Raw genomic sequence first — 23,108 nt, forward strand, 5'->3', positions numbered from 1 at the left:
GCTCCAGCAGGTTCTGAGTCCACACAGGCTCTGCTACACTCTGGAAAGGTCCAGCCAGCAGTGACTGTAGATCCCCATGTCCTGCAGAAAGAAGGGAGGGCAGCCTGGCTCCTAGGCAGTGGCCACACCCAGGCCAACATCCTTACCTTGAGTACCCTGCCCTGTTTTTCCCATATCAGTGGAAGGTGTCTGTGGATGGATTCGTAAAGCCCATGGAGAAATGACCATCCACAGGAGCAGTTCAAGTCCACTGATGTCATGCATCCCACGGATAGTTCAATGAAGAGAAAGAGCCTTCTCTGACTTTTTGACAAATGCAGCTGTAACAAACCATGTCTAGGTTTCCCAGGACAAGTAGATCCAATGCAGACTTGAATTCAGACTTGGGTCTCACCCTTATGGCAACCTTCCTAACCATACAAAGCGAGAGGGAGACTCTCTAGTAGCATGGGTCCCTTGGTGGTCCCTTCAGCCCAGGGCCAGTGTCTGGTTAGGAATGCTTCCGGCCGGCGCCATGGCTAATCCTCCACCTGTGGCGCCAGCACCCCAGGTTCTAGTCCTGGTCGGGGCGCCGGATTCTGTCCCGGTTGCCCCTCTTTCAGTCCAGCTCTCTGCTGTGGCCCAGGAGTGCAGTGGAGGATGGCCCAAGTGCTTGGGCCCTGCACCCGCATGGGAGACCAGGAGAAGCACCTGGCTCCTGGCTTCGGATCAGCGCAGTGCACTGGCCACAGTGGCCATTGTGGGGTGAACCAATGGAAAAGGAAGACCTTTCTCTCTGTCTCTCTCTCTCACTGTCCACTCTGCCTGTCAAAAAAAGAAAAAAAAAAGGAATGCTTCCCCAGCTTCAAGATTCTGTAGAAGGACTAAACCCCAAGTGAGTGTCCTCGAGGGGCAAGCCTAGCTCTTTAACTTACTGAGTGACCTGGAGGGAGATATCTGTTGTCAGCAGAATGGACCTTCACGGAAATAATGGCCCTAAGTGGAGGTTTTGCCAGGAAAAAAAGTAGACTCTGGAAGGAAAAAGAATATTAAGTAACTGGAGCTACATGGAAAACAACCCAAGATGTGTCCCTTTTGATTGGAGTTATGGAGCACTAACAGGAGTATGGGCTGATGCCACACATAAAGGGACTTAAATACCAACTTGAATGTTAACATTCAGTTTCGTGTACTTAAAGGGAGATGACTGAAGATTTTCAGGAAACAAAGTGGGATCTGATCAGAGGCATCTGATCAGATGGGGTGGGGGTGGGGTGGGGGTCTCCTACCTTGATCTTTTGTTCTTCTTGGAGCTTCCTACGCATGCCCAAGTAAAGGTCGATATGCAATGTGAAGGGTTAAAAACATCGCAGAAGGTTAAAAGTGCAGGTCACTGAATGTTCTGCCTCACTTTGTTCAATCAAGGTTCAGTTGCAAGAGTAGTTATCACAACTCGAAGCTGAGCAGACCCTGACACTGACTTATAAACACCACAGACGGTGTTGTGCAGCCAACTGCTTCAGCCTTGATGATACGGTAGAAGATGCTGGATTTGAGGAATCAGATGAATTCAGGTTCAAGTCTCAGCCTTCTCTGTACCAGAAGCAGGTATTTACTCTGGGTCAGCCACTTAACCCCTTATGAACCCAGATTTTATTAATTTTGCCATTCATAAAGTGAGGATGATGATGAGTACGTCACAAGGTTGTTGTAGGAAGTAAGTGCATGGAAGTGTCTAGCACAGATCATGGTGCGTGGTGAGGGCTCGATGCACTCCACCTTTCCCCTTTGCAATAGACTACTCCATGCATCGAGAGTCGGTGTCCCTTCACCCAGGTGTCCTTTTCCCCTGATGACACAGCAGGGCAAGGGTGCCTTTCACCCTGAAGCCAAGTGCCCTGCATGTAGTCCTTCCTGAAATCAGACCCAGCCATAGACTTTCCCTGTGCTCAGATGGTCCCAGTCCCTTTCCTCCCTCTCTCCCTCCTCCTTCCCTGGTGTCACACCCAGCTCACTTTCCTCAGAGGCTGCCACTCCTGTCTGCCCCGCTAGATCCACGGTCTTTCCCTCTCTCACCAACCGCAATCCCAGAATCCCAGCATCAATACGAAAGGAACTTTGAGATCAGCCCATCTACCGTCAGCCACTTTCTGCTACATGGAGATCCTATACACTAACAATTGACTTTTCCATGGGAATGAAGAATATTCCAGAAGCTGTGGCTAATCATTACTGTGTGTTCATCTATATAGCAGGGTCATCTCTTGACCATGGCAGCCACTTAGCTGGTCAGCCAAAATATGACTCCTAGAAGGAAAAAAAAAGCAATGGCTACTTGTATGTCTTTGGCACCATACATGCACACACATGCATGTGTGCACACATGTTCTGTCTACCTATCCAACCCTCCTAGATCCAGAGGAACCTCAGGTTCTTCCCTAGGCACAGCAACAGGGTTTCCAAGCCTAAGTGTTAACCATATGGAAGGCATCAAAGAAGGATCCCCATTTAGGGTTGGGGATCCCCAGCCTCCCCAGCTTCAGATCCCCTCAGCTGCTCCCCTAACACAAGACAGCCAACGGGGTGGGTGTCTGCTCAGAGACACCGGCCTCATGACCCCTGTCAGACAGAGACAGTGGCAAAAGAGGCAATGTTTCTGCACATCCCGAAAAAGTCATTTAAAAATATGTGCTTTTGCTGCATTCAGTTCTCCTTTACATATTTTTCCTACTGCTTCTTTTTTTAATACTAATTTCTCATCTGAGTCAAAAATTATTTCACCAGAGAGGTGGTGATTAAATCTGATAATTAGGAGAAATACCAATTAAGTCAGGCTCAGCTAGCAGAAGGCAGTCCTCATTCACATGGTTACTTGAGGCTGGCTCAGCCAGGGGGGTTCTGTTTCTTCCTGCACGTTCACAGTCCATATGCTGCACAGGACCGGGGAGGAATCCCAGGCAGAGCCGAGGGCAGGCAGAGCCCCCCTCAGCTGCCTTGGAATCCCTCGTCAGCCCCACCTCCTCAATGTGTTTCCTGCCTTCTTCAGGGCCCTGGCCACCAGTGCCCTACACTCTGCTTGCTGCATTACTGGTGACCTACCAACTGGGCTGTGTATAGGTGCACTGTGCCATTATTTCACCAAAAAGTGAATATCTTCCCCAGCACACTGCCTCTGTGCACCCACAGAATTTCTGGGGAACAAGAAGCTCCAGAAAGTGACTGTGAAAAGAGAGCTACTCGGAGTCTCAGGGCCTCTTGCATCAGGACTCTCAGGAGCTACTGCTTCATGTAACGGAGAGTTTACATGTTAAGAGAACAGAGGAAGGAGGGGCCTTGAAAGTTAGGTTGGAGCAGTTAGGGAAAGCTCTTGGATGCCTGGCCCAGAGGTTTCTGCTTACTTTGGTAGGAAACGGATTGGTTGGAAGGGTGAGGACAAATCTGGGTAGGTGATGGGCTAACCAGGTGACAGTGTTGAGCCCAGTTCCTGAGAGGAAACCAGTGGTTCTCAACCTTGGCTATGGCTCATCCGGGGAGCTTCTAGAACTCTCAGTTCCCAGGCTAAAGTCTGCACCCATTCAACGAACATGTCTGAGGTTTGGAGCCAGTCACTAACATTGCTCAACGTGCCCACTCACTGTGGGCCTGAGGATGACCCACCTTCTGACCAGGGTGACAAACCTTTCAGACATTACCCAGGAACAAGGGGTCCTTTGAACCAGAACTTTCATGACTAAAAGCAAGAAAGACTTGAGCAAGGTGCAATAACTTTGTTATCCTGCCTCCACTAGACTTCTTGGAGCTCTCCAGGGGAAGACCCCAGACCTCAGGGTGAAAATATCTTGTCCACTGTTGGGTCTTCTGAGTGGGAGCCTTATAGGCAGAGAAGCCCAGCATCCATCATCTAGTGGTTTTGTGATTTTGGACAAACTGACCCCACCACCTAGCACTGTTGTACCTTCTCTATCTCCTTCCTTGGAGTTCATAAATAAGCCACATTCATGGGCTGTGTTCTCCAGCACAGAGGCCAGAGAGAAACAAGTTCTGCAAAAGTCAAGAGAACTTGAGAATCCTGATGGATTACTAGATGAGGGCTAGGGCCAGGGGAACAGGAAAGGAGGGGAGATCGGCCTGTTTCAGGAGTCCCCACTGGCTCAGGGTGTGTGCCCTGAGCACATACTCTCTCCTGCCTTCAGCCCCTTCCAATGCCTGTGGACAGCTGTCTACTTATCCACTCCCAAGGTATCCCCAGCCTGGCCATATGACATAAAGACCGCCACTTTGCAGGAACACTGAGGCCTCTTCCTGCTGCTTCCGACATGGGCCCCTTCACCACACCGTCTCTCGGAGAACTAAGTGAGCATGTTGGCTCTTGTGCTGTGGGATCGCCTTCTCGCAGTCCCCATACTTTAGAACCATCAGGGGGTTGATTTCTCTATGGAATGTGTAGCTGTTATGCTGTTTTGGCTTTAGGCCAGACTTTCAAATCACACAGTTAGAAGCTGAGGGAAAGGAGTGTCAATTATTAAGGCTGCCTGCATTTGGAGGATTCCCAAAGAGACTTCTCCTAGAGCACCTCTTTCTTATCTGGACCATGCCCACACCCACCCACCTGCCTACCCATCTACCCATCCCTCCATCCATCCACTCACCAATCCACCCATCCACCTACCCATTTCTCCCTCCATCCCCCTTCCTCCCTCCCTCCCCCCATCTACCAATCCATTAACAACTGTCTTTTTGATGGCTTCCTATGTACCAGGAATGACCTGGTGTGTTCTGCCCTGGTGCTGACAGCTGACTCTCAACATCACTTCAGATTCACGAGGCGTAGGAGCAGATGTTTGTCCTAGCAGTTAAGCCAACAGTTTGGATACCTGTGTTGCATGTTGGAGTTCCTGGGTTCAGTTCTCAGCTCTGGCTCCTGACTCCAGCTTCCTGCTAACACAGACCCAGAGAGGCAGTGATGATGGCTCAAGTGATTGAGTTCCTGCTACCCACATGGGAGACCTGGATTGAGTTCCTGGCTCCTGACTCTAGCCTGTTCCAGTTCTGGCTGTTGCAGGCATTTCGAGAGTCGTGTTCTCTCTTTCCCCTTCTCTGTGTCTCTGTCTCTCAAATGAATACATTTTTAGAAAAGGACCCACCAAGTGTGATCTCATGAAAACTGACTAGTGTCCCCATTGCGCTATTATACTAAAGGTTTTTAAGAGATTCCCCAGTCCACAGGAGGTTCTCCATTTTCTTACCACTGTTTTCCTCCCAAAGAACCTTGTGTTACCTGAAATTGTTTTCACACTCTTCAGTCCACTGCAAGGGAGACTTCAAATTAAGTCCAGCAAGAGGGGCCATCTTGATTTAGATTCATTGTAATGTAAAAATAAGATAGGATGGAAGAGATTTTAGAAATTGCCTAACCTAATAATTCCAAACAAATGCCCATAAGATCCAGGCATAAAATGGGACAAAAAAGGGCAGGTAGAAAACGATGAAGAGTGGTAGAGACTCTGACATACTGGAAAGCAGGGGCCTAGTTAAAGCAGTGGGCCAATTACTGAGCTCCCACCAGTCGCTTCCATGTTGGAATACAGATGCTGTAGGACTATATCTTGTTTTTAAAGAGAAGTCAACAATTCGTATTCTGGATCTAAATTCCTAACTTTTAAAACAGTGAAGGCCAAACGAATGCATACATGAACCAGAATGCTGCTACCCGTAACAGTGGACACTAAGCCCCTCTAGGAGGGAAGAGCCGCAGGACCTCTGCCTGGGATAGGCCTTTAAATTCTCTCCCCTGCATAAATCCTTAGAGCAGACATCCTGAGGCCTTGACCTGAGGAGAGAAGAGAAGGAAGCATCAGAGACAGAGGAACTGGATGAGGAATGAAGAACCCGACGTCACAGAAGACCGATCTGGCTCATGTTCTTAGATTGCTTCTAGAAGTTTACTGACTTGGCTTTTTCATGAAACCTAGGATGGGTACAGAGAGAACTGACCTGACTGTGGGTTAAAATAATTAGTCTGGTGGCTGTAAAGAGAAAGGGATATGCCAGGGTCCAAGTGAAACCAGGATAACCACGGAATAGGCTACTGCAACCATCCAAACAAGAGATGATGGCTGTGGATCAGGGGCACTTGCTGAGAAAGATGGGACCTTGTTAAGCTTGAGGGAGGCATCCCTGGACACTTCAGGCTGGTAGCCCAGGATTCAGTGGTGGGTGTTGTCAAACCACCAAGGAAACACCATACATTATCCAACATTTGTCCAAAATCTTTCCCTTTACCCTAAAGAAAGCCACAAATTACCACCAGTCTTGTGTCCCACACCATGGGCCCTCACTCCATTAAATTTCACAGGGTTCAGGAAAGCTTCCCAGTAGCCCTCTTCACTCCTGTTTCCTTCTGCTTCTGAGACCTTCCTCCTCACCTCATCATTCTCAACTTCTCCCCACTCCATTGTGCAATACCAGGGGCAGACGCTTCCTCTCCTGCAGACACACAGAGCCCTCCTTTTGAGTGCAGTTGAAGCCAGTTTCCTTCTTGCTGACTCCGAGCACCCATCCGTTGATTATACCAGCTCCCAGCTTGGAAAGGTGAGAACTGGATGTAGGAATGGGATTTAATTGTTTTTAATATATTCATCCCCCAGATCCCAACGAAGTGCTTAATAAATACAGTGTTTGTAGAAGGAAGAGAAGAAGGCAGTGGGTTGGGAAGTGGAGGAATCTTAGCTCATTCTGGCCAAGAATCTCAGGCTTGTTGTATCTCCTCTTCCTGCTCCTCCACTACCTAAATAGAAGCCGTATGGGACATGCTGGGGGAAGCTGGAGTTCTCAGGGTGAGAACTCTGTGTTGTCCTCAGTAGCTGAGGCTTGGGTCAAAGGGCATATCCTCTGCAGAACCCTCCTTGGGGTGGGTCCTCATCCTTCCGTGAGCTCATCTACCCTTTGCCTCCACCCCCAAACATCCTGGAAAGATCCACTTCCAGTTCTATCTGGCATCCAATTAGAAACGTGTGTGTGTCTGTCTCCTTGCGGGCAGGGCCTCAGTCTGGCTTCCAAGAGCCTCCCCCATGAGAAGTAAAGAGTGAGAAGATAAAGGAAGCAAAATGAAGGAGGGAAAGTGGAGGAGGGCAAGGCAAGGGCCTGGACTGCAGAGCAAGACAGACCTGAGTTGGATCTCCGGCTCAGCCACGTAATGCAACTTGTGACCTTGCCCTCTCTGAGCCTGAATGCCTCCTTCTACACTCATACAGGGTTTACTCGATGATGGGGTAGAGTGACGGGTGTAAGTGCTTAACACAGTGCCTGGCGTACAGTCCTCACTCAATAAATGTTTGTTTCTGTGACTTTGCTGTCACCGTCATTAAGAGGGAGACAGGGAGGAAGGGAGGAAAAGCATGGAAGTGGTAGTGATTACGCTCACTTGCTATCATAAGCCCATTCTGTGACCTCCAGGGTTTGGACTGGCAGTAGTTGCAGCTGCACCTGCCATGGCAGAAACACATGGACTGTCTTCCTGAGGATGTATAATTAATATGCAGCCAACTGAAACTGGTTGTGGGAAAGGAAGGGTGAGGATGCAAGCCCCAGGTCTACCCTGGAGCAGGAAGTTCACAGGGCCTAGTGAGAGGAGCTGATAAGAGCAACACTGCTGTCCAAGAATAGATTCATTCATCCTCAATGCAGGGCTAGCACTGGGTGAGAAGAATGGAGCCACCAGTGAGTGAGCAATGGAGCACGCCGTCCGCTCTTTCAGGTCCTTTCATCTCCTCTGAAGCACTTATCTACATGTTCTCCCATAAACACACACACACACACACCCCTCTGCTTCACTCTCCCAACACACACACCGCCAGGCTTCACCTCTCAAGGCAAGTGACAGGCTCTGAATATCTCTTTACATTAGCAAAACAGCTCTCAGCTAGTTAGCACTTTAGAATAGGCTAATTTATGCTAAAGTGTGGATGTCTACTGAGAATTTATGCATACCCATTTAGTGCTTTAATGGAGAATGATGCCTGGTATTACTCCCTATTAAATAATGGCTACAAATAGAAGTCTTGGAAGTCTGGGACAAAGCTGATAGTTGGCCAGCTTATCCCACACAGTACTCTTTCCCTGTAGCCCTCGAATACCATTTGCCCTCACAGGCTGCAGTATGTGCTGGCCTAGAAACCCTTCCTGACTTGTGGGAAATATCAGAGGAGGCAATTTGAAAAACCTTTTTCAAGCCCCAAAATGTTTAGAGGTGACCACAAGGCTGCACAGCTCTAGGGGGTGCCCTCCACAAACCTGTAGTCACTGTGAATGGAGCCACCTGCCTCTGAGAGTGCTGCACTCAACCCATACACTCATAGGTAGCAGCTCTGGATGGAAGGGATCTTGGAGTATTGGATCGTTGGACGAGGAAACTGAGGCACAGAATTGAACCGACCTGCCCTAGTTTGCATGGTGGTATCAAGTGGTGAGCCCAGTACAGCCCATATTTTATACCGTAATGTCCCTGGCTTGTTCGAAATGGAAACAAAGACAATGACAGAGAAAGGAGTCGGCACTGTCTCATTTGGTAGCCACTAGGCACACGTGATTATTTAAACTTAATGAAATCAACTTGAAATTTTCTTTTCTAACTTTAACCAGCCATATTTTAAGTGCTCAGTAACTACATGTGGCTAGTGGCCTCTGTATTAGAATTGTATCAGCTCAGAAAATTCTGTTGGACATAGCTGAATTTCTGGTTATACCTGGGTGTATAGAGAAATTGGAGGTCAAGGAAGACAGAGTTGTTGCTGTGGTTGCTTCTTCTTCTTTTTTTTTTTTTTTTTTTTGTTTAAGATTTACTTATTTGAAAGTCAGAGTTACATAGAGAGAGAAGGAGAGACAGAGAGAGAGAGGTCCTCCATCCACTGGTTCACTCCCCAATTGGCTGCAACAGCTGGAGCTGCGCCAATCAAAGCCAGGAGCCAGGAGCTTCCTCTGGGTCTCCCATGCAGGTGCAGGGGCCCAAGAAATTGGGCCATCTTCTACTGCTTTCCCAGGCCACAGCAGAGAGCTGGATCAGAAGTGGAGCAGCAAGGACTCGAACTGGCACACACATGGGATGCTGGCACTGCAGACGACAGTCTTACCTGCTACTTCACAGCGCCAGCCTCTGTGGTTGCTTCTGAGTCATGCACCGTGCTAAACACTGCAGTGAGCACTTTGCATGAATGACCTCACTCAGTCTTACCAAGTGTTGTAGCTGCTTTCATTAATCCCATTGTACAGAGGAAACTGAAGCTCTGCAGTTTGAAGTAACTTGCCTTGAGCACACAACTTGTAAGTGGACTTGAACTCAAGTCTCTTTGGCTTCAGAAACCAGGTTCTTAATAACTAATCTTGCCGGCGCCACGGCTCAAAGGCTAATCCTCTGCCTTGCGGCGCTGGCACACTGGGTTCTAGTCCCAGTCGGGGCGCCGGATTCTGTCCCGGTTGCCCCTCTTCCAGGCCAGCTCTCTGCTGTGGCCAGTGGAGGATGGCCCAAGTGCTTGGGCCCTGCACCCCATGGGAGACCAGGATAAGTATCTGGCTCCTGCCATCGGATCAGCACGGTGTGCCGGCCGCAGCGCGCTGGCCACGGCGGCCATTGGAGGGTGAACCAACGGCAAAGGAAGACCTTTCTCTCTGTCTCTCTCTCTCACTGTCCACTCTGCCTGTCAAAAAAAAAAAAAAACAAAAAACAAAAAACAAAAAACTAATCTTACTGTTTCCAGCCGATTATCGATTGAAGTGCTGCTATGGAGCCAAGTAAACAAACACTATTTTCAGGATGGCAAAGACAGTGAAAGGGCTCAGAATTAGTTACAGGAATTAATGAGGTTGTTTTCATTCTAGAAGGGCAGACCAAGAAGTGATCTAATCCCATTTATAAGAATGGGAGGATACTGGGCACCTGGATAGGTGCTAAAGGATAGAGAAGAGAAAAAACACGGAACAAAGAGAATTCAGATGGTCACAAGGTGGTGTTTCTTGAGAAATGGACAGTGGAGAAGACACGCACATGTGCACAACACACACATACGCACACAGAAAGAGAGAGATATCCACTGCATCTAGAAATACTCAGAGAAAAAGGGCCTCCAATTGCATATCCCTATGGTTCCAGCAGTGCCTTGCCTGCAGACAGGGACACGTGCAGCAGGACTCATGTTCTCCCTCTTATTGGTAGCCAAGGAGAGGAAAGAGGAGGCAAAGACAGACAATGGTGGTGGCGGAATTACTGAGTTCTCTGGTCACTGCTTATAGGACATGAAAAATTCATTGATATCAAATCACGTTGTTTTTCCCTTTTTCCACTTTTTTTTTTTTTTTTTTTTTTTTTGCGATGCCTCCCCTGGGGTTTCAGAAAGAGAGAGAGAGAGAGAGAGAGAATATGAATGTATTTGGAACTCACACCCAGCAGAAATTCCATCAAACCACTCTGTCACATGCCGATGCCGAAGATGAAGACAAGAAACCTATCCTATTGGCCAGGCACTGGGGTAGAATCCTGGGGTTTACAAAGCAAAGCCAATGTCACGTCTATCTTTGCAGACACTGGTTTACTCCTAAGCTTCAGAAGTCTGCCCTGAACAGAACCGAGGGAGCTTTTATTGGATGGGTTTGGGCACAGAGCCAGGTTTCAAGGTGTCTAATTGCTGGATCTCAGAGTCTGGTCTTTGGGGATGGCTATGGGGTAAGGGAAGAGGGGCGGATGAGAAGCTGAGTTACCTTTGACGAACATTTTCCTTTTTGTCTTATTTCTCCTGCAGAAAAAGGTGCTATTAGGACTCACCTGAATTTCCCTTTGTAAGCTCTGGAAGGGTTCTAGAGGTCATCTAGCCAGCGTCCTCATATTACAGATGAAGAAGCTGGGGTCCAGAGAGCTTAAGTGACTTCTTTGAGATTGCTCAGCTAGCAGATTGCAGAGCCAAGGCTAGAACCCAAGGCTGCCAGCACAGAGGCGTTCATGGCGGTCCTCACCATGCAGGGGTGACGTCCTGTGCCTGTGGCCTGGGGCTGGGGACTTAGCTACCAAATGTAACTTAAACAAAACAGAAAAAGAAAAAGACTCCCTTTGTTCATCTGCAATCCCTGGATTTTTCCAGTGAGGCTGGAAAGTGGAGGTGGGTACTGGAGCTGAGAGTTGACACAGCCCAGTCCAGCCCAGAGGAGGGATCTGGAGCTTCTTGATCTCCCTGAGGGTATTGATATAGACCCGACCTCGTGTCTACCTGGACTCCCCTCCTTCACTGTCCCCACTGCTCAGCCTGATGCTTTTCCTCCCCTTGGTATCTTTGTGGTTGCTGCCTGCTCCTTTCCTACCCTCAGAGCCTGGCCTCTGAGCCAATTCCATAGAGCTCTTTGAAGTTCCCTAGACCTTGTACCCCTTGGGGATGTAATAAGGCTTTGTGTATTGTTGTTGTCAAATGTAACACAAATGGCTGGATTTTAACTGATGATGTTTATCAACTGACACCTGCGCTCTGTATCCAATGCTGTTTCATGTAGGAATGTGTACCGGATGTAGCCCGCACTCCCAAGGCTGCTGTCTGCATTGTATGTGTATCTGTATACTCTGTCGGTCTCTCTGTACTCCTTCTCTATGTACAAGCATGTCAACGTGTAAGTTCTCTGCAGCCCTCTGATGTCTGTCTCTGTGTGTATTTAACCTTGTACCAATGTTCGCAATGTAATAAAAACAGAACCAAAAGAACACAACGCCTTCTGGCGATTTTTAAACCTAGGGGAGATGCTCATTTATCTGGGAAGGATGCATGAGTTATTACTGAAAGGCAGCAGGTGGATAAAATGACTTCTAAATGACCTTGGAAAGGTCCGTGAGCCTCTGCTGAAGGCAACCAGGTAAGAAAGTGCTCAGATATGAGGAGGAAGAGGCAAAGCTGACTTCATAGGCTCTGTAGGTAAATTATTGCACTCCAGAATGTTCTGCATGAACTCTCAAAGTGTGGAGCAGAAGTGTGGCAGCTAATTAGCCGACTGAGTTTCTTATGTGTCAGGGAGAAGCTCCATGGTCACCAATGTTTGATAAAATGTTTAAGCCATTCTCCAGAATTTCACCTTGGTAATTGCTCTTGCATCATCCTAAGGAGGAGGTGGACCATTCCCTCCCACTCTGCCCTCTCGGCTTGGATCATAGAAACCCAGGGAACTTAACCCATTCAGGACAGACTTGTCGTAAGATTTCGACATGGTCCTAGGGCTCAGGAATGAAACCAGCATCCTTGTCCTTTTCCAGAGACTTGAAAGCATAGGAAAGGAGACTGTCTCTCAGATCACATGGATTGGTCCAATGGAAGAGGAGGGAGGTGTTGAACAAACAGAAATGAAGACCCTCTGGTTAGAAGTTAACCCAGAGACCTTCTGGCTTCTAGTGAGCTGGAACATCAGGGTGAAAGTCAGCAGGGACATCACAAATAGCACACAAATAGGAGAAGTGGGAACAAATTCCAAGGACCTGAAAATACTAGGATTGAAAAGGAGCTGCTGGTACCAAACATGCTAATTCCACTGGCCTTTAAGAGAGGACAGTAGATCCACATAGGAGAGGCGAACACACCAGTTCTGTATGAAGAAACACCTGCAGTTTCATGAAGATGCTGTCAGTATGTATCCCACACTGCCATCGAGCTATCCTTCTCCTCACTGGCCAGTACTCATCAGACATTCCTGAGATTGAACTTCCAAAACCGTACTTATCTGGGACTGGCATATTCTAGCAAAAGCCTCATGGCTTGCTAGAACCAGATAATTTTCTTTTTATGTTGTGGGGAGAAAAGCTGTAGTACTTTCAGAAAATTGAGAGAATTCTGCCTTTCTCCTTTCTCCTCTAGAAAGCATTAACAATTATTGCCTCTCCTCCAAAGAGGAAGCAAACGTGTGGCTTCTCTCCCAGGATTCTGGACTCACACACTATAGGTCATCTGGAGCATCTTGGACGTTCTTGGGTACATGAATGGTTCCATAAGTAGGAATCTCCCTTTCTGAAAGCCTTGTAGAACTAAACGTGGAGTGTCATATGGTTCCATGGACTCCAGGCACGTGATTTAGTGAGCCCAGAGCATGTTTCAGTAAATCTCCTAGTCTGACTACCTTAGCTGTGTAGCACATGTGGAAACACTACTCAGGGAAATAGCTCTATCCCCCAAAGACTCAAGTCAGTGACTCCCAAGCTCAAGAAGCACCCCAGGGCCTTGGAATGTGTGGGAGTGCAGTAAAATGAACAAGACTGAACCATAGGTCAGAGATGGTAACTACTGCATCTGTAAAATTGGGTCCTGCATACACTCTAAAATTATTTTCAACTAAAAATGCTATTCTTTTAACCAACACTGAGTATCTTCTTTGTGAAGCAATGTGCTTGGTGTTGTGGGAGGCAAGAAACTCTTTTCCCAGAAAGTAGGATAGAGGGGCCAGTGCTATGGCATAGTAGGCTAAGCCCCTGCCTCCAGTGCTGGCACCCCATCCAGGCACTGGTTCACATCCTGGCTGCTCCTCTTCCTATCTAGTTCTCTGCTGATGGTCTGAGAAAGCAGTGGAAGATGGCCTAAGTGCATGGGCCCCTGCACCTGCATGGGAGACCGGAGGAAGCTCCTGACTCCTGGCGTCTGGCTTTGGATTGGCTCAGCTTCAGCTATTGCAGCCTTTTGGGCAGTGAACAACAGATGGGAGACTTCTCTGTCTCTCCCTCTCTTTGTCTCTAACTCTACCTCTCTAATTAATAAATAAAATCTTTTTGAAAAAAAAAAGTAGGATAGATTGCTTTCCAAAGTTGATGAAAAATCAAATGGAAAAGAAAGACACAGGTATAACCTATAACAACATAAGATAGACCATGATGACTGTTGGAAGAACAGTGCAATCTAAAGATAAGCAGAGTTCAAAGAAGGAGAGGTTTACTCCAGGGACGATGACTTAGGAAAGCTTCCCGGCAGAGATTGGACTGGGGAGAGACTCGGGACAGTGGCTCTCTGGAGTGCTTCCTGATCAAAGGTCCACTGTTAAAAAAAGGCCATGACAGAGAATACAGTGTGACAAGAAGGGAAACGGTAGGGGAATATTCATGGGTCTTTGGGGCACAATGAAACTGGAAAGAGAGTTTCTTTTTTTTTAATTTTAAAAGATTTATTATTACGCTAGATTCTCTGGGTCACAGCAAATGCATAATTAGTATAGCACAATTCTCAACAGTTCACCTGTTACTGTGATTTTTTTTTCTGATTCATTCTCAATCTGTAGGTATGATATGGCCACTGCTTCCTCCTCACATAGATTTCCACTTATAGAGAAGATCATGCAAAGCTTATCTAGATTTTGTGCTCATGTCAGACATTAGGATCCATGAAGCTGATGAAAACACATTCTCTCTGTGACACTCAGGGAGGGGATCACAGCATCTTATTCCCCTACCCCACACCTGTTTTCTCCCTACTTTCTAGTCTCCCTACTTCTCTTCTTCCTTTTCCTCTATCTCTCTCTCTCCCTACTTCCTCTTGCTGTCTCCTTCTTCCCCTCCCTTGATGTCTGTCTGTAATCACTTTAAGGAGATGATATGGAAAACCAGAGTCTTTCATTCCATTTGAGAGACCCTGGGTACCACGAAAATCATTTGGTCATGATGCCTTTTCTCCTTTGGAAAATACGGATATCTTTAGATATATTCCTTACTGCCCTAATTCTCCACAACCCAAATTCATTATAATCAATGATACAAGAGCTGAGCTAGGACCAAGCTCCACCACGGTAAATTGTGTCTTGACCCATGCTGTTATGGTAAAGTATGGCCATTGTATTCAGCTGGTCCTCTGGTATCACTGGTCCAGAGATGCCCTCAGTAAGGGTGGAACACTTAAACTTCTCTAGGAATTCCTGGGAGTTTCTAGACTGGCTACTATCTGAAAAAGCAGTGATTCCCCAGCTATACAAAGCATGGCACTGTGAATATCTATGAGCTTTTTCTGATAAGCTTCAAACTGGAACCAGTGGTACAGACAGACGCTTCCCGCTATGTCCGTCTGCACCTCACATTTTACAGAACAGATCTCAGCAGCTAGCACAAGCACCTCTGCTGTGCCACACCCCTAGACTATAGCATGGAGAGGTCGACTGCCGTGCAGACTCAAGGGTGGTCTTGAGGAGAGAGGCAGTGCCCAGGATCACTGTCAAGACCTCCTGCCAAGGCCGGCGCCGCGGCTCAACAGGCTAATCCTCCGCCTAGCGGCGCCAGCACACCAGGTTCTAGTCCCGGTCGGGGCGCGCCGGATTCTGTTCCGGTTGCGCCTCTTCCAGGCCAGCTCTCTGCTGTGGCCAGGGTGCAGTGGAGGATGGCCCAAAGTCCTTGGGCCCTGCACCCCATGGGAGACCAGGAGAAGCACCTGGCTCCTGGCTTCGGATCAGCACGGTGGACCGGCTGCAGCGGCCATTGGAGGGTGAACCAACGGCAAAGGAAGACCTTTCTCTCTGTCTCTCTTTCTCACTGTCCACTCTGCCTGTAAAAAAGAAAAAAAAAGACCACCTGCCAGTGAGCAGGTGATGTAAAATCTGGGCATACTGAGGCCATGCAGTGCAGAGTGCAGCGTTCAAGTCTGTACCCTACCACCCACCAAACAGGCATCTTCCTGAGTTATGTGGCCTCTCCAAGCCTGGGTTTCCTAATCTGTAAAATGAGGAAAGCTATTATACCTGTCCCACCAGTATCTCACAAAGATCCAGTAAACCGATGGGTTACAAAGTTTCCTGTCATATAAATTACTGAATGGGTTTGGCTTTTTCTGCTGGTATTGTTACTGGACAGGCAGGCTGGAGAGCAGAACGTCTGTATTTTCCTTACAGGTAGCACATAAGACTGGCCCCTCACCCAGGCATTGCTGGCCATGGCGATGTTGGGGTCAGAGCGCTTCCCTACCACCCCTGTCTTCTGCTGAGGGAGTTCTTCTTCCCCCTTCCTCAGGCTTCTCTCACTATCTGTCTGGAGCCACCTTCTAGGTATCTCTTGGCTGGTACTGCCTCTTTGTCTTAAAAAATGCTTTGTGTCTCCCACGTGCTGTGGAAAGTGACCATCCCCATACTTTCCCACTTATCCTTAAACAGATGTGGGCTTCCCCATCCTCCTCTCCTGGATCTCTGAGAGATGATGCTGTCCCACAGTCCCGAAGTGGCGAGACTCCCCCACCTCTCCAACTTTACTACTAGAAAAGAACATTTGGAGAAAAATGAGTGCAGCACAAATCTGCCTGCTGCTCCCCCACGCCATCCAACTCCAACATTATGGTCTTAATGTGTCTCTTGCCACTAACTTGAAAGTACATCTCTCCTCTAAAACAATAAGATTCTTTCATTTCTGATCTGCAGCAGCCCCCTCCAATCTCATAATGTCCCGATCCATTGTGTATTTCCTGTTGAAACATCTGCTCAAATCCCACTTAGTCTGTGGCTTGCAGGAACCAATAGTGCATGTCACCCTCCCCCACACCAGAGACAGGAGGCCAAAGCAGTGAGTTAGCTCAAGGCTTTCAGCACTAACCACCATTCAAGCAACTAATTATGGTACCCAGAGACCTTCTCCAAGACTTCTTCTTTCTTCTTGCTTACCCTAAGCCTTTAGAGGAAGCAAGATTTAGCGAGGAAATACAGGATTGGAAGTCAAGACCTGAATCTAATTCTTGCTCTGAAATGTCCTGCTGTGTGATTGTTTTGGTCTCTCTGTCCTGTTCTATCAGGATACCACACTTTGGGTAATTTAAAAAGTATAAGAATGTGTTTCTCACAATCCTAGAGACTAGAAGTCCAAGATCCAGGCTCTAGCACATGGCTTCTGGTAAGTGCTGCACCCTTACCTGGCCATGGGTGGAAAGGACAGCACATGTCAAGTCTCTTGAAAGGGGCACCTAACCCCAATCATGGAGGACGGATCCTCAAGGCTCAGTCACCTCTTCAAGGCCTTACCCCTAGAGGAGTTGGGTGTCAGTAGGGTAACATAGGAAACTAGGGGCTGGCATTGTGGTGCAACAGGTTGGCCCACTGCTGCCATACTGCCACAGCAGCAATATCTAGATTCTGGAGCAGACACATTCAAACCATAGCAGTGTCTGTGGGCAAGAGCCTGGAGCTCTCCAAGGCTTGTTTCCCACATATTCTAAGAAACAGAAAGCTTTAGCCTGGAGACCTGAGGTCCACCACTGGTTGAATCAGCACCATGGGGCTTTCCTTTTTCAACCTAGCTTTGCTCCCTGGTCATTTCTCTGTAGGGCAGGATCCACAGGTAGGTGCAGACACTTCTTTCTTTGATTCCCTCCTTGTTTATACACTCTCGTGGGTTTCTTTTGATTCATTCTAAAAATGCTTATTTTTTAAAAAAAGATTTATTAAAGTGTTCATTTGAAAAGCAGAGTGACAGAGAAAGAAATTGGGAGGGGGGAGAGGGAGAGAGAGAACAACTCAGCCTTTCCTATGGGGCTCTCTGAGGGTCCCCCTGCTCAGTCCAGTGCCTAGCTCCTCACCTCTCAGGATTACTTCCTCCCTCAAGTGACCATATGCAGTCGCAGCAAAGCACTCATTTGTCTGAAGATTGCATTCAAAGATTCCAAGTGAATCCTTTTCATTTACAGAAACAGTGAGCACTGAGGACCATAGTTGGCACCCAAGTAGGATAATAACACCAGCTTAAAACGCTCCTAAGAAGGTGTCATGGACTCTGTAAGGATCAGCAAGTAGAAAGAAATCTCTCGGGTAATCCAGGTCCCAGAAGAGTTTGAAGGTCCAGTTCCTTAGCTGGTGGTTGATGTGGGCCCTGGGTGTGGGCAGAAGAAGTGGCTCATCCACTGTTAGGAGATGAACCTTCATTTCAGGATTTATCCTCTAGCAGCCTCCAGAGTGGAGGAGCACAGGCTGAGCAAACCCATGCAGAGTGAGATACACCATCACACAGGGACTTCACACCTGGTCAAGGCTTCACCATGCACAACGCACTTTCAACCTCCATCATTCCAGTGAGGCTCAGCACAACTGTAGGAGGCAGACAGGAAACCAGTGCTCAGAGACATGCGGGTATGACCAGAACTGTAGAGAGCTGATTCTTGAACACTCCAAGGTGTTCTTACTGTGGCACCTGCTGCCTCCACCCTGAAGCTTCACTATCCCCGCCTCTCCGCAACTCCCTCCCCTTCAGGGCATCTGAGCATCCTCTAGGAGAGCCCACAGTGAATGAATGAACCAAAGAAAACCTGAGGTTGCAGTGAGTTGGGTGTCAGTAGGGTAACATAGGAAACTAGGGGCTGGCATTGTGGTGCAACAGGTTGGCCCACTGCCTGTGACACTGGTACCCTATATGAGTGTCAGTTCAAGTCCCAGCTGCTCTACTTCTGATCCAGCTCCCTGCTCATGTGCCTGGGAAAGAGCAGAAGATGGCCAAAGTGCTGGGGTCCCTGCACCCACATGGGAGACCTGGATAGAGTTCCAAGTTCCTGACTTCAGCCTGACCCAGCTTCAGATGTTGTGGCCATTTGAGTAGTGAACTAGAGGATGGAAAATGGAAACTCTCCCTCTCTGTAACTCTGCCTTTTGAATAAATAAAAAAGAAAACATAAAAGAAGACAGAAAGCTCAGGTGACAGAGGGCAGGGTTAGAAGAGATGCTCAGCTTCCTGACTATCCATGGCCATAGAGGAACTTTGTACACTTTGCCCTGGCTCAGGGGAGGGAGGGACATTTGTGATCTCTCTGATCATGTGCACCTTGGGGAAGAGAAACAGAAAGCAGGTTCCATACAGGAAGCAGCAAACTTGAGGTGGGAGATGGGAGGAGAGATCATGGAAATGTGCCAAGAACAAATTGCACATCAAAGGGAAACTGAGGGTAGAAGCACACATTTGCCAGCCAGTGGTTTGGCATGGAGCTGGCGCCTCGAGGGACACCAATTCCTGGTCATTATCCCTGCCTCTTGGTGGTTCCAACCTGGGGCACTGTGTCCCTCAGCTCCCTTTCCCCAAATTCTCCCTTCAGATTATTTATTGATATCACAAATTAGGTGTCACTTCCTCCATGGAGGTGTCCCTCACAGCTCCTGCCTCCAAGAGGGAGCTTCCCACAGTGCTCCAGGGCCTTCCACACGGGCCCTGCTGAGCCAACCATGTCCTTACCTGTCTACAAACTAAACTGAGTGCCTGACTGGTTGGCGAGTCCCATGTGGTGGGAGAAGTTTGCCTCTATCCTTGCTGCAGCTGAAGGTCTTCCTAGGCTGGACAAGGATTTCCAGGGCTGCAAAATGCAGAAAGAGCTACCCTGCAGAGCTTGCTCGGGTGGTCTGTTGACCCACAGGAAGGAGATTCTCCCACACCCATGACTGTGTAGGTAGCACTTACACCACAAACCCTGGGATCCGCCTGACAGGTGAGTAAAACCCGTGTGCTGCCCAACTCCCATGCAGAAGTCTAGAATGTGTACCTCACCATGTGGGGCTTTTCCCCTGCACAAGACCTGGGAGAAACAGCACAGACACGGCAGAGATATGAGTCTCAATCCAAGTTCCACCACTCACCAGCTCTTTTGGATTTGGGGAACCAGCATCATTCTCCAAGTCAAATGCAGATGGTACCACCTAACGAGCAGAAGGTTAGAATATACCTGTTAAAGGAGATGGCTGCTCTGAGGTTCTTATCTTTGCACGGGAAAAAATAACTGATGTGAGACAGAGAGTAGTGGTAAGTGAGGCAGCTAAGTTTAATGATGAGAATGCACCTGACAGTCCAGGCAGCCATCTTAGGGAAGAATTGTGTGCCCAGTCTGCATTCAGATTGGAGTTTTTATGGATATAAGTAGAGGCCCTCCATGTCTCTTGCCCCCTCCCTCTTCTCATACATTGCTAGGTAGAGGGGTTCTGAATGTGGCATTCCTTCCAGTATTTTATTAGCACTGTGCTATTCCACCTATTAGCTCCTTTGGAGCAGGCTAGGGAAGATCTACCTAAGCTGCCTTTGGGAGAGGGCTGGGACCCACCTAAGAAAGTTATCATGTTCAAGGTTGCATTCATTCATCTGCACAAAAATTTCCATTTGCTTTGGCCCCTCACACATATAGGTTAATGTCTGTCTTGCTACCTAACAAACCTAGCTCAGTGCCTGGCTCCTGAAAAAAGTACATATCTAGTCAAAAGCATTCTTCTTATTCCAGTTTAGTCACTGTGCTTGGTAGTAAAGAATCTGGATGCTAAAACTAGTCACACCCTAGTTTTGCTATCTTCTCGAAGTATTGCTCAGACACGTTATTTCCAGTACCATGCCTCAGTATTCTCATCTAATATAAAGACCTAGGGAGAGCATCCAACACAGAGGTTGTGACTTGTAAAACTCGAGGATAATAGGAACAGGGCTTAGACATGTGTTTTGTGAGTCAGTAATAGCTCAGTAGATGTTCAATTAGCACTGGTGTGCTTTTCATCAACCTTTAACTTTACCTAAGTTTCAAAGCTCTCTAAACTTGGAGTATGAAACAGTAAGCTGATCATAACCTTTTCTGCTTCTGCAAGCTCTCCTTGACGACTGCAAATCAATAACCCCTCTGCATATGTCCTCTGCTGGACTGGGAGACAGATGAGGTCTCTGTGTAATGCGGAAGATGGATCAGACACAGGCAGACGCAGTAGACACACGACTGCTAATAGCCAGGCCAGTCTTGGATGTGCAGGCCAGTCAGGGGCACACAAAGCATTGAGGTGGGACGCAAGAGATTTAGATTCTAATCCTCCTTTTCCAGCTCAATAGGCAAATTACTTGGCCACTGTAACCCTCAGTGTCTTCATCTGTAAATGAGTTTGACCCCTAACGTCCCTCCCTTCCAATTTGAATACTCCATGATTTCTAAGTATAATTTCATGCTGTACCCTTTGTTTACAAAGCAAGTTCTATTCAAGAATTACTTCCTTGAATGAGGTTTTGATGATCTACACAATGAAGAATAATTGCGTTAGCTACTGACCTTAATACAGAACGCATGGCTTTTCATCTTTATGCCTGGAGGGATGTGGCCCTGCAGGGGAAAATCTCTGTGCCTTCCCTTTCAGGCAAAAGAAAACAGTCTCACCTCCTGGAGTTCCTTTTAGTCCTTGCTGCCAGGACACTCACACACAAGGTACAGTAACCAGCTCACCTCGAACACCAGAAAGGGCTCCTTCTTCTACTTCCTAGTGAGACTTGTCGTTCATCAGCTGTACATGTTTAACCCCAGAACTGTGTGTTTATATCTCTCATGTCAAATCATATCCTGACATTATTATTTATTTATTTATTTTGGACAGGCAGAGGGGACAGTGAGAGAGAGAGACAGAGAGAAAGGTCTTCCTTTTTGCCGTTGGTTCACCCTCCAGTGGCCGCCGCGGCCGGCGCGCTGCGGGCAGTGCATCCCACTGATCCAAAGCCAGGAGCCAGGTGCTTCTCCTGGTCTCCCATGGGGTGCAGGGCCCAAGCACTTGGGCCATCCTCCACTGCACTCCCGGGCCACAGCAGAGAGCTGGCCTGGAAGAGGGGCGACCGGGACAGAATCCGGCACCCCGACCGGGACTAGAACCCGGTGTGCCGGCGCCGCAAGGCGGAGGATTAGCCTATTGAGCCATGGCGCCGGCCGACATTATTTTTTGAAATGGAATCCTTTTGAAACTGGTAATCTTTGTCACTTTTATGTTTTACATTTTAAGTAACTTCATCATTGCAACAACATTAGGTAGATGGAAGATAACTTATAAAAAAGGAGATTAGTCAAAAAAGTAAAAAATGCCAATAAGGCTACCGCTCAAAGAAAATCACTTATTCTCTGACCTTCCAGGTGATTTCTCTCACATAAAAATAATTGATATAACTAAAAGAGAGACTCACGTTCTAATATATTGTTTCCAAGTTCTCTTGTCACTCGACATGCATGGGTTTGCTCATTAGTGACATGAAGCTTGGGGTTTTGAATTTTACCCAATGCTTCGTTATTCTTAGACACTGTGAATGAGGCCGTTTCTCATTTTTTACTATAACCAACAATTTTGCAGCAAATTTATTCAGTTATTTCCTCAAGCTTCACTGCTATTAATGAACTAGCTGGGTGAAACGGCCTATATACTTTTAAGGTTTTTAATGCATATGATGAAATTTATTTCCAGAAATTTTGCAGTAATTATAAGCATGTCTATTTCCTTTCCCTTTCCTAAGAAGCATGTGTTATTTTAATACATTTATTCATGTGTATATATTTTTAGATAAATTTAGATTAATTTTTAGATAATTTTTTTCTTTTTTTTTTTTAAAGATTTTTTGCCTTTTTATTTGAGAGGCAGAGTTACAGACAGAGAGAAGGGGGAGACAGAGAGAGCAGTCTTCCATCTGCTGGTTGACTCCTCAAATGGCCGCAACAGCTGGAGCTGGGCCAATCCAAAACAAGGGGCCAGGAGCTTCTTTCAGGTCTCCCCTGCAGGTGCAGGGACCCAAGCACTTGAGCCACCTTCTGCTGCTTTCCCAGGCCACGGCAGCAAGCTGGATCGGAAGTGGAGCAGCCAGGACTAGAACTGGTGCCCATATTGGATGCTGGCGTTGCAGGTTGAGGCTTAGCCCACTACACCACCGCACTGGCCCCATGTATATTTATTTTTAAGTTTGTATATGATAAAAAATACTGTTCTCCTCCTCTCAGAATGAATAAGAATACATACTTCACATATGATCATGTTTATTTATGTAATACATCAATATATAGAATGTGTATATATTTACATGTCATAAATTAATAAATAGCTATTTTTTTTTACTTTTTCAGTCTGAGTCAGGAAAAATGGCATCTGGTTTTTTTTTTTTTTTTTTTTGACAGGCAGAGTGGACAGTGAGAGAGAGAGACAGAGAGAGAAAGGTCTTCCTTTTCCATTGGTTCACCCCACAATGGCCACTGTGGCCAGTGCACTGCGCTGATCCGAAGCCAGGAGCCAGGTGCTTCTCCTGGTCTCCCATGCGGGTGCAGGGCCCAAGCACTTGGGCCATCCTCCACTGCACTCCCTGGCCACAGCAGAGGGCTGGCCTGGAAGAGGGGCAACCGGGACAGAATCTGGCACCCCGACCGGGACTA

The 23,108-nt window shown here is 47.5% G+C and overlaps 1 protein-coding gene and 1 long non-coding RNA gene across 6 annotated transcripts in view; one reads left to right on the forward strand and one right to left on the reverse strand.

The window, feature by feature from the left end:
• Positions 1 to 23,108, forward strand: part of SHISA6 (shisa family member 6) — a 351,868-nt gene that overhangs the window by 284,575 nt on the left and 44,185 nt on the right. The window contains exon 4 of one of the 5 annotated variants that reach the window (XM_089318403.1): positions 10,770 to 11,730. The exons of the other annotated variants lie outside the window; for them this stretch is intronic. Coding sequence (XP_089174529.1) covers positions 10,770 to 10,810 — 41 coding nt within the window. The 3' untranslated portion in view covers positions 10,811 to 11,730. Of the gene's footprint in view, positions 1 to 10,769; positions 11,731 to 23,108 lie in introns of those variants that run through there. 5 annotated transcript variants of the gene reach the window in all.
• On the reverse strand, positions 17,393 to 19,615 carry LOC149121247 (uncharacterized). The gene is made up of 3 exons (XR_016223997.1): positions 19,552 to 19,615; positions 19,154 to 19,271; positions 17,393 to 18,021 (listed from the first exon to the last, which is right to left on the reverse strand). It is a non-coding gene; the product is annotated as an uncharacterized LOC149121247 (long non-coding RNA).

This window comes from Oryctolagus cuniculus, chromosome 17 (assembly GCF_051225735.1).
Source record: "Oryctolagus cuniculus isolate XC-2025 breed Fujian yellow rabbit chromosome 17, ASM5122573v1, whole genome shotgun sequence".
Classification (NCBI taxonomy): Eukaryota; Metazoa; Chordata; class Mammalia; order Lagomorpha; family Leporidae; genus Oryctolagus; species Oryctolagus cuniculus.